General features: G+C 40.1%; 1 protein-coding gene across 1 annotated transcript; it reads left to right on the top strand.

The window, feature by feature from the left end:
- Positions 1–2501: 2501 nt before the first annotated feature.
- Positions 2502–11038, top strand: LOC109996137 (serine-rich and transmembrane domain-containing protein 1). The gene is made up of 2 exons (XM_020650106.3): positions 2502–2849; positions 10181–11038. Exon 2 carries the CDS (start codon positions 10186–10188, stop codon positions 10525–10527), a length of 342 nt encoding a protein of 113 aa, XP_020505762.1. The 5' UTR covers positions 2502–2849; positions 10181–10185; the 3' UTR covers positions 10528–11038.
- The last annotated feature ends 1043 nt before the right edge of the window (positions 11039–12081 follow it).

The following is a 12081-nucleotide window of genomic DNA, read 5'->3' as shown; positions in this document are numbered from 1 at the left end:
CTGATTTTTATTAGTGCCCGACCGAAATTAGATTTTTGGGGCCAATAGAGCGCCACAGGAATGAGTCCTAAAACCCGGAAGTAAGTTAGCATTTGAGCGCCATGGGGTCTAACATCTAAAAGTCAATGGGGATTTTGAATGGGTTTGTGATGATGCCTGAGATAAGGTCTGTGGTTAACACAAGCTTAAGAGATGTTGGCGTTTTGTTAGGCCACATAAACTACGTTAGGTAATACCCCCATTTGTGAATTTTGAAGTTTTTACACGTCTTTAAAAAGGCGGTTGCTAACAAGTGGCTAAATGTGACTACAGTGTTTTTCGGGGGCATTAAACGTCATCACGCCGGACACAGAGGCCGGGAACTCTCTCACTAGTCCGAGATGTCTCATGTAGGTTTAATCTTTAGGTTAAGGCAAATATTAGGTTAGTAAACAATTTATTAATTTACGCAAATTAGTTTATCGGAGATCATCTGAAGCATAACGCTAGTGACGTCACAATCATCCGACCGTGGTGTAGTTCGCTTGTAGCATAACGTTAGCTTTTTACTTCTGTCGGCCGCCTTTACGTTTCAAACATCAGAAAAATGATGTTCATCTGTGAAGATTATCCTGCTGAACACAACACCTACGCTTCAGAAACGTGCGTTTGCCACAGAGTTTATTTTCTGCAATGAACCAAAAGCCAATGCAAAAATCCTATAGGCGAATTCTCGTTAGACCCCATGGCGATGCTACTTCCGGGTTGGCCTACAAAAATACGTCATATGGTTTGTTCTCGATACCAATATTGATATTGGGGAGAAAACCGATACTGATATATAAGCTGATATCCTTCTGAGATCTATGTTCTAACTGTACAGATAGCTATGAACACATTTATTGCTTTGATCCCTCAAATGCAGTTATCAAACACTTGTGGAAATTAAATACAGTATAATATAGACAAGATGGATACTCAACTGGAAAGTAACCGCACATGTACTTGCATCACAGCTTCTTGTAATCCATAAACTGCTAGTGTAATCCAATGATACCCAAATGAAATTATTTTTGACTGGTAAATAAATCTTGTAACATCAGCACATATATCTCCGATAACATTTTTCGATACCAATAGTCACTTAATACGCTAATATCGGCCAATATTATCGGCTGGCCGATTCATCGGTAGGGCTCAAATTGTTGAAAATCTACAGAGACTTTACAAGAGATAAATTCAATATCATTGGTGGCAAATTAATTTTCCTCAAGTGCAGGAGTTGGTTGGTTCAAATGAAATATCTTGACAATGATAAGTTGGATACCATAAAATTGGTAACATGATGGTATCAATGATCCAAACTTGAAGCTCCTGTGACGAGTTTTTAGCTGGTTAAAAATAAGAATGTATTTATTATTTATGCCCCTTTGTGAACAATACAAGTAAAGGAGACCATCAGCATAGACTATTCCGATATAGTAATTTTGAATGCATGAAACCTGGGGGAAGGTGTCAGACAATGTAATTTACAGCACAGTACATATTTCTCTTTTAAAAGAAAGCAGGGTGAGGTTTTTTTGTGTGCTCAAAAGCATGACTTAAAATGTCAAAATCAGCAGAGAGACAAGAGGTAGGCTACTACTTTGTCCACAGGGGGCGCCATAATCGTCACAAACCTTACCTTAAGTTGGTGAGCCCACTTAAAAATCTAAAAATATTCTGGGCTCACCCCGACTTCTACTGACACAGCTCTGATTAACTACAGTGACCAGTCAACCCAACCAATTGTCTGGCATGAATTTATCTTCAAGTATAAGTAAGTAGCTGTTTAATAAAATAGCAATTAAACATAATTTGCATTGAGTGGTGTTCAGAGGAGATAAAAAGGAGGGAGGTTAGAATACAAGTCCCAAGATGGAGGCAGGCGAGGAAAGCTGCACTGAGAAACTGAGAGGTGTTAAAGTCTGTGTCCTTTCTTCTTGGGCAGCCCTCTCTCATTCGTCTGCCAGTTTGGGGTCTGACGGTATAAAGACACGTCGCTTTATTGTGCACCACTGGATACCGTCTACTGACGCACTTCGCTGAGATCAGAGAGCACGTCGTCTACACAAACACTGGAGAGATGAGAACCAAAAACAAAGGCTTGATTGTGAACGAAAAGGGCATGCATGTTATGACAAACATTAATTTATTGTCCAAGTATCGAACCAAGTATCGAACCATTTATCTTACGACCATGACGATCGACCTAGCTGTTTGTCTAACTATTGAGCAGCCTGTTAACTCTGAGGAATATTTTCTCTCAGGCAATGAGGTGGATGGATTTAGCTGTTGACTAATGGGGTCATTATTGAAGGGTGATGAGCAGCAGAGAGAAACGTAGGAGGGCAGAGATAGAGTGACAACAAAGAGGAGGTGGGTGTTAGAGTGAGCACTATTCCCCCTTTTCTTTCCTCTTTATCACTTTTGAAGAAAAACAAAAACGAAAAAAACAACAACTCAGTATTCTCATGAGTCACAGCCTCTCAATTACAGAGCTCATGTATGCGTGTGTTCCCTTTTGAATGTGAGCCCATTTATTGAGAGGCTTCATGTCTAGGAGAGTCTACTCCAGCTGTACTGCCTGTGTTGTGAGTATGAGCGTGTTGTGTGTGTGTCACTGAATCACAGAGAGAAGGAGAAAGACAGTAAGAGAGAGAGAGAGAGAGAGAGAGAGGGAGAACGGGAGAGGGCGAGTGAGGGAAAAGACAGGGAGGGAAGATCTCAGGGGCAACAGATCTGGTCTGCTCGGCTGAGAGACCGAACACATCGGGATAGATTTCTGCACGATGTGAACGAACGCAAGGAGCTGCATAACACATACAAAGGTCTGTAACTATTTCTTTATTGCGTGTACTATTCTGCTGCTGATGCTTTAGGCTACTTCAAATGAAAATGTTTAAAATGTGTTTTTAAAAAGGGATAAACGGCAGGGATCATTTCAATCTAATCTCATGAAGAATGCAAAAAGCCATTATTCTGCGGAAACTTTATTTGGCGCGTTATTTCTGCCTGCTGAGCCGTAGTAAGAGAACAAAAACTACTACTTTGACACCAGGGTAAGAGGAGATAGAGAGGTAGGAAAAGAAAAAAATGTTCCAGGAGACTTGCAGGAGATGATAAAAATGCATGCTTTGAAGACTCATTCACAAACTTGAGGAAACAGCGGGCTTCTTCAGTGGCGGTTGAGAGAAGGAGGGAAGGAACAGTTGGGTGATGAGTGAAGCGATTGTACTGGCAGACTGAAGGGGAAGCAGGAGGGCACAGGAGTGTATATTCAGTGGATGAGGACACAAGCAGGGGTTGTGTCTAAAATGCTTGTAATTATAAAATGAACAAAAGCTGCACATAGAAAACAATATCACATAAATTATCAGGAGGAATAAACTAACATGACATCGAGGTATAAAAATACAGTTCACAGCCGGGATGAACACATACTGGGCACACACACACACACACACACACACACACACACACACACACACACACACACACACACACACACACACACACATCAAAGCAAATAAGCTCATTATCTGCTTTGGACACTCACCAAAAAAAAGAATCGTCCAATATTTCCTCTTCACAATGATCCCTATTTCCTGCATTTTAACTCATGTTGCCTTTCTTCTGCTGTTGATAGTATCCTCTTTGAAACACCTCTGACTTTTCAAATCCTTACTTTCATGCCCTCAATATCAGACAGAATTAGAAAACAGGTGAACAGCAGTGCTCGACCCCTGCTGTTGCTTCGAGTGCACTCAGGTGCACTGTGAGATTTTGTCATTCAAATGTTAAGACAATGAATAAAAACATGAGCTCATTGTTTTCCAGATTCATTTAAATTACAACTTGTTTTATTTGTTGTCCTGCCAGGTTTTTTTATTGGCAGATATAACATGTACTTTTATTTTGACATAGTCCTCTAAATACTGCAGTTATTGGGAGAAAACTGAAAGAATACACACTGGAGACAACTGAGCTTGTGCAGGGTTGAGTGTTTTAGGCTCATTTCGTGGAAGCACTTTCTTCTTACTTTCATCATTCCTGCATATCTCTGACCTCTGGGCTATCTGTGGTATTTGGGGCTGCAGAGGCAATTTGGAATTCATGTGGTTGAGCCTCAGATCTTGTTTTTTTTCTTCAGTAGATCCCTCTCAGAATATGAGATATTTAACATGTTTGAAATTCAGGACATTTTTACCTCATCATGCCAATCTGGTGTTTGAGCTGAATATGTTAAGTGCATGTCTGTAGGAGCGCATACGGAATGTGTGAACAAATTCACATCACACATGAGCATGCATGTTAAATAGACCTATAACCCTGGCATTAATTGTATTTGCTCAGCTTCTCTTTGTGTAGGAACGGGGTATGAATACAGTATAAGAAAGTATTCACGCAGACATTCACACACACATATACAAATGATAGATTGAACTCTACCCCAGACTACAATAATGGACTCTATGCAATAATGGACTGCAGTGACTTTGGTGTTTTAACTCCCTATATTTTAGTTTATAGAGTATTTATTACATAATTCTTTACAAATGTTTATGGGTTTACAGTCTATGGTTTGAATGTGTATGTGGGTATGGGTGAGATGTGCTTGGATTGTGTTTGTGTATGTGTATGTGTGCTGGTGTATGTGTACTTATCTTATATTTCATATTTTATATGCTGCAAACAGGATTGCTTCAACTGAGTTTCGTTCATCATGCAATGACATTAAAGATAAATCTAAATCTAAAAATCTAATCTAAATGCAAAAAAGAATGTGGCCTAAATGCCATGACATTTTGCCTCACATGGATCTTTTACATTATTCATGAAGAGAAAATCTAATACAAGAGCCCAACACACAATGTCTGTGTCTCTGGAAAGTTTAGGTTTTTAGCACAGACAGTATTTGCATTTGCTGCATGCGTGGACTGTTAATATATCCCACGCTATTTCTTGTTGATAGAGATCTGTCGGTGACTCCAAGGCTTTCTGTGTTTGGCCCTGAATTGACAAAGTACTGTGAATATAAACAAGCCTCATGCAAAAATGACACTTTTATGAAAATTAAAAAAGGCGACTACAGAAGATGGAGATAATAATCATATTAACAGGTACCAAATCATCGCTGGCTTTAAAGCACTTTTAGAGCATAAAACTGGCACTGCCTGAGTGGCAAATGTAATCAGTTAAGTAATAAAACAAAACCAAATATACTCTGGACAACATCAAAACAGGATATTTAATATGTAAAGAGCACCTCAAATGAGACAAATTGTCCCAAATACACTATGACAGCACTAAGAGTGTGGACATTATAGGGGCATGATGAGAAAATGATGAATGTGAGAAACGGATTGAGAAACTAGAGCAGAGGAAGCTTCACGGCACAAAGTCTCCGGAGGGGCTTTGCTGAACTTGCTCCACCAGCAGAGGATGAGATTGTTTGAGGAGTGATTTGCAGGGATTTTGCCGCTCAGGAAGCCGTTTGATCAAAAAAAAAAGGAGCTTTGGAGGTCATGGCCCAATGTCTATTGAACCAACCTGATGGTGGACAAAACATGTGTTAAAGTGAAGACCAAGCAAATAAAGGTGAAGCAGAGAGAAGGTAAGTTTGCTCAGGGCAGCCCGGTTTGAAGAGAGTGCAGTGCATATAGCTATGGGTAGACAGAATTCAATAAAAGCTCTTGACATAGCCTAGAGGGCAATGCTGACACTGAAAAAGCTCAAATACATGATCATAAAAAAGTCATAACTGGGAGTGAAAAGGAGAAGTACTTCTGTAAGAATCCATTGATGAGCTCCCAGCTGGCAGACTCAGGAGGAAACAGGAGAATAAGGACGCTGAGAGGCACAACAGTCTCTAAATGCCTGAACTCCACATGGCCCTGCATGTCTGGGAGTTAGGGGAAGACACTTCTTCTATGATCAATTAAAGAAGGAAAGACGAACATGTTAAGTAAAGTCAAAGAAACCTCGGTTTTGGTAATGCCAAGCCCTACGGAATCCCGAAACCCTTTCAGGCCACTGTATTTTAGAAGAACAGCTACAAGCAGTTTCCATAATCTTTGACCAAGAGTCCAACACCAGAAATCATGTCACTTGCCTTCAGAACCTGCATATGCAAATTATGTCATTAGCGATAAAGGGCCCAATTTCTATAAGAACTTAATCAGAAAATTAGGCTTAAACATAGGGATGCATGCACTAACCAACTTACCACCGCTACAGACTGTACCGAATTACTTGTTGGTTGAACAGATCATTAGCATATCATGTTGGCCAGCAATGCCAATCAAAGCTTGTGTCAAAGCTGTAACGCAGCCACCCACCACTAGTCGGGGCTGAAGCAATAGACTGGAAGCTTTGTTTTGATCTAGAAAATATAGTTAAGTTTCATTTAGGCTTTTTCAGGTTAAACTGACATATAACCATTTGACATTCAGCACAGGCGGGTGGACATTAAGCTGCAAGGAGGACCGAAAGCTGACGGTGCTAGCACTACTAATGTTAGCAACACTCTGCAAACCAATTTGGCATTGTTTACCCGCAGACCCTTTGATCCCGTGTGTAGCCGTGTCAAATTAATTGTGCTCAATTTTGACAGTTTGATTGACTTTGAAATTAATCGCCTATGGACTATTATTCCAAGGAAAATGTTGGTCGAGCAAAGCCAGGTTCTTATTACAGAAACTCAACAACAAATGACATAAAGCTCAAATGACATGCCGCCGGTTCTGAGTGGGGTCAGAGGTGAAACATTCTTGAAGATGACTTTATCAACAGGAGAGGGCAGTGCAGCACAGTGTTTTGCTGGTGTCTTATAGATTACAGTCGAAGAAGGAGAAAGCCATGCCTTACTACCTGGCCCTTACTAATCTCTAAATAATGCTAGATGCTATTACAAAGGAAAATTACTACTGGTATTAATTGTGTGTAGGCGGTTGTATGCCAGTGTGTGCGTATGTTTGACCTCTTCAGCCTCGGGGGGACTGCACAGCCTGTCCTCTTAAAGTAGATTAGCTTGAAAAAGAACTGATCGTACCTTGTTGCCTGGATACAAAAAGCATCATTAAGCCCAATTATCAACCACTTAGCTCACAACGAGCAAGCTTCATCACAGATTTGAAAACAACATATCATTACCAAGAGAAACCTATACAGAGCAGGAGAGAGTGGGAGGGAATGGCAGAAGAAGAACATAAATAGAAAAGAGTGGAGACATAAGAGCAAGGGGATGCAGAGAGAGTGAGATGGTGGGGCCACAGTGTCATGGGCATAAACATTTCTCATGATCAACATATTTTGAGGTTAAATTCCAAGACTGGGGTGGTACTTCGAGTTATAAGTATACTGGTGGACCGGATCCTCCTCAGAAATTATTTTTTTTAAATGTAATTATGGTTAATTGAGCTGAAATCAAGAGGGTGACATATTTCAGGAATTAAACAACACATTTAGAGTATTGTTATGGAGAGAAAGGCAAGAGCCGATAAAAGAAAACAACAACGGCAAGAGAAAAACAGAAAATATAACCAATTAGTAGTCATGCAGAAGGAGGGAAGGGTGATGCATGCACAGTGAATCTCAATACTTCAACTTTGAAAAGTTGCAGAAAAGAAAAAGTGTCAATATACGCTGACAAAAGTGGCTTATATTCTTTCATTGGATTTGGAAGACCACTGGGAGTATTTGATAAAGAAAACAGAGTTGGGGGCAAGAGAGCATGCAATCATAAAGAGAGAGAGAGGGAGAGAGCTGCCCAACTCATCCCTTCCTCATTATACTGTGTATCTCCCTGAAGGTACAGTGGGCTGCAAATGAAAGGGAGCAGACAAATGGAGAGAAGGGGAAGAAAATGAAAGGGAGTGCATAAGTGGAAAATAAAAGAATTTGGGCCCAGAGAGGCTTACTTGAGCTTCAAAAGCGACATAAGTCAATAGTGGATTAAGAAAAGTTTTGTGTCAACATTGACATTTGTAGCTAAAGGGCTCAGAATGAAGGCCCCAATTGATGCCACAATAACAACTTTTTCCTTATTATTATCTGGTGTTGACTCTACAATCCCACCAAACCAAAATAGCTAGATCCTTAGAACCTATGTAAAGCAAACCACCATAATTCACACAACGTTTAACCTATTTAAGCTTTGTGCATACTCTCTGCAACAAACATCAAGCCTAAACCACACCTGCTGACCACATGGTCAACTATGGTAAAGTAGCCTACTGCTAGCGAGCAACACACTGCACGCTTATTCAATTTAACAGACTCTAGGCTACACAAAACAATGTTTATAGGTCACAGAGAATGGCTAAAAGAAATAAACCAGCCATGTTTCTTGCATTAGGCGGCTCTAGTCAAGCATTTGTTGGGCTGTGGCGTCTATACATGACCTTAACTTTGTGAATCGCTAAGCTAAACATTAGCTTCTACAATGTCCTGGGAATCGCTAACACTTCCAGCAAATATCCCAGCTCTGCATGTGGAATAGAGCTATAAGCTATATAACATTTACAGTCTATGGTGGATGTATTCGAGAAGTCACACTTAAATTCCTGTGCCGAGGCTGGCAATACAATTTAGTAGGTAAATGACATGATGATATCTGGATGACACATAGGCTACCTGTGTACAGTAGTTAGCGGTATGATACATAGGACTTGTTTGCGACCCGCCAAAAAAAAGGGAGTGTAAACCATAGACTGTAAACAGCCGACAGCCAATGTTTCATGTGTTTAGTAAAGTGAATGCTGCAGTCATTTTAAACTACTCTTACATTTGAACGTCTAACAACTGTGAACTATCACCTGTTGACTGTGAACTGGGATACATTGAAAAACTGCAGAACTTTAATCTGTCCACTTAATTAAGGAAAAAAGGCCTCTGTGCACACCTCTTGCTTTCATTTCTTTCATGGTTATTTTTTTTTCAACTCTTCAAAGGATCTATGTTGTGTCATCGATCAAGTCAAGACACAAGATTGGTCCAGCCTAAATAGGCTCCCAAACATGCTTTCTCCGCTTTCTTTGTCTCTTAACATTTCCACATCTCATCTTACATCTAGTTCGACTTCTAGTTAGTCTTCGTTTCACACAGTCATTTTTCTGTAGAACATTATTAGCTGTTTTAATACGCAGTGGAGGAAGGTTAGCTCTCAGTTGTCTTTGTGGAAGCTGATTATGACGAGGTTAATTTCATCAGATAGGGTTGCTTTAGTTTATGAGCATGCATCTCAGGGTGCCAAGCCTGACAGGCATTCAATGACACAAGTACTCCCCCTGCTGTTACCCCTCATTACAATCTAGTTAGTAGTCCTATCCTTCAATCTGTCAAGCTCCTTGACTTTTAGCACCAGCTCTTATTGAAAGGCTAGAACACACTTTAGGTGTTTCTTTTTGTGATTAGACAAAAATTCACCCTACACATGAAATTTCTTAATGCACTTGATTTGGTGATCAGGTGTCCATTCTCTAACTAAACCATCACTTCAGAGAATATACCATTTTATACTATCTATTAACATATATTGATAGTATATCCATTGGTTGTAGCCTAGGCCATTTCTTGTACAATCTTACATTATCACAAATACTAAATGTTAACATGTTTCTTTGCTGCAAATATTATATTTAGGCTATCTACTCTCCATAGCCCTCAAGTCAAGTTTTTATGTATTTAGTTTTATTTATTGATTTAATGAAAGATTTTTAAGGTTATTCACTGGTGCAATGAAAAATGCATGTTTTTCATTAATAACTGGGTTATTGAGGTCAGTTTGAGGAAATTAATAATTTCCCTGATCTCTCCATGTGTTGTGCAAAATGAAATTAGCATTGATTGCAACGTATAAGCCAGAGGTCTGTTCTGTATCTGAGGCTCTTGAAGTAAATTGTTGACCTTGAATTAAATCCGCTGAAGTCCTCTCTTTCTTTCTCTTAATCTCAGCCAAAGATTAGCATGTGGGTGTCAGGAAGCATCTGCAATGCTGAATTGTCCTAGAGGGAGAAACTAAACTCCTGACAGCTCCAGCAGACAAACGAGGATTTCTCCTTTAGTTCATGTAATATTATAAATGCCTCAAAGTATTTATTTTCTTCCAAATTAAATCTCCTTCTGTTTTTCCCTCATGCACATCTCTGCTGAATGTCAGCCAGGATGTCAGGGATGGACGTCCCGCTGGTGGACCAAAATGAGACAGGAATCCCTCCCATGGACAATGGCACCTTCCTCCGTTTCTCCCCTACCTCTTCATCCCCGTCTGCGGCCGCCTCCTTACCAGGACGTCAGGGCAATGTGTACGTCTATGTGTGGCTCTTCTTCGGTCTGCTGGTATTCCTGCTGACGCTGCTCATCATCTCCCTCCACAGGCTGAAGAACATCATCTCCTCCTCGTCCTCTGTCCCAGACTGCAGCAGTGAGGGGGGGAGCTCCTTCACAAACATGGAGATCTGTAGCATCTCTTCTCAGAGGTCCACCATCTCTTCATTGTCCACTTGAAAGGAATGGAAGGATCGCAAACAAACACACGGGCATGTATATGTCGAGGTGAACTTTTGTATGCATGCATGCAAACAACAGGAAGCGCACACCCAGAACTTCCTCACTGTGACAAAGAGACACATAAAGAGACACAAGGACAGTGTGACTTTACACGTCTTGCATGCAAATTATAATCCTGATGGGATGGCAGCAAGCACCGTGTTTTTGCAAATTCACATGGGAAATATAAAGTAGCTCACTATGTGATGTACAGGTCTTAAGGGATAAGAGGGACTTTAGAGCCTTATTTAGAGGGCTAAGACAAAGGAGCAAGCAAGACTGCTTTCCTTCTGCAGAAAAATTGTTGTCCGTCCTCTTTCTTTTTGTAAAATGCATTTCTTTAACCGTACTTGACATATTTACTGTAGAGCAAATAACAAAGTGATGCTTTGCACAGCATGTCTAATAATGTCTGTAGGCTACATTGCAAAAACAGTATTACAATAAAGAACACTCCTTTGTACAGAAATGCATAAGGGTGGCTCAATTTGTGATGCTGTAACTTCATTGTGTTTTACCACAGCTTAAGATGAGATACTTGACAAAACGTACACATATCAACCCTCTCCGTTATTCCCCCGAGTGTGTGGAACGGAGACAGCAAAGACATCCTGCTGTGGGTGTAAAGGTGAATAAGAAATGAGTGTTGTGTCAGCATCTCAGAGCAGTTACAGACAGACCGGGTCAAAAGGGGCATGAACAGCGAGATGAAATTCTGGTTCTGAACGACAGGTCTACCAGCGTGACGGATTACTCTCTCCTTCCTGTCAGCTCATATGGCGTCTGATAGCCGTCTCCATAGTGACTGAAGCATGAAAGCTCTGTGCAGCTGTCAGCCTCTTCTCTACTTCGGGCTTAAGATTCAGTAACTGCTGATTCTGCTCAAAATGCAGTGTTTTTTTTTTTCTGATGGCGTGTATTTTTATTTTATATTGAATAAAAATCACCTAGATTATTTTCAAATGTTTCATTCAAAAACAATGAGAGACCAGTAATGCTGACGGGCTGTTAACAGAAAAAGGTGTGAAAGCTGCATTTTCCAAGATTCCAATACTCTGCAATATGTATTAGCAGAGTGAGGACTTGTGTTTGTAAATTAAGAAAAATCACTTGGGAGTATTCATTGATTATAATCATTCAACTTCAGCAGTAAATGACTACATGCATATGCGGGGGATGGACAGGAACCCAATCAAATAAAGAATCAAAACATAAGTGTTATCCCAGATGAGTCAGTATCATGATATTTTTCCAGTTTCCTACCCACATTTAAATGACAAAACAATGTCAACGACTGGTTCATTATTGAAAGCTGTAGATCAATCAGTGTGCACACGTCAAGCTGTTATGCCCAGATTTAAAATAATTCCCAAAACTTTGTATTTTTTTAATCCGTCAAGAAGAAAACTCATTGCAATACTGATTCAACTCTTTTATTGACAGTTTTTTGCCAGTTGAATTATAGCTCTTGTTAATTTAAGTTTGTGATCCTTGAACACAAAGCTACAAAGT

This window comes from Labrus bergylta, chromosome 14, assembly GCF_963930695.1.
Source record: "Labrus bergylta chromosome 14, fLabBer1.1, whole genome shotgun sequence".
NCBI classification, from domain to species: Eukaryota; Metazoa; Chordata; class Actinopteri; order Labriformes; family Labridae; genus Labrus; species Labrus bergylta.
Note: the sequence above shows the minus strand (reverse complement) of the source record. Positions and strands in the feature narration are given on the sequence as shown.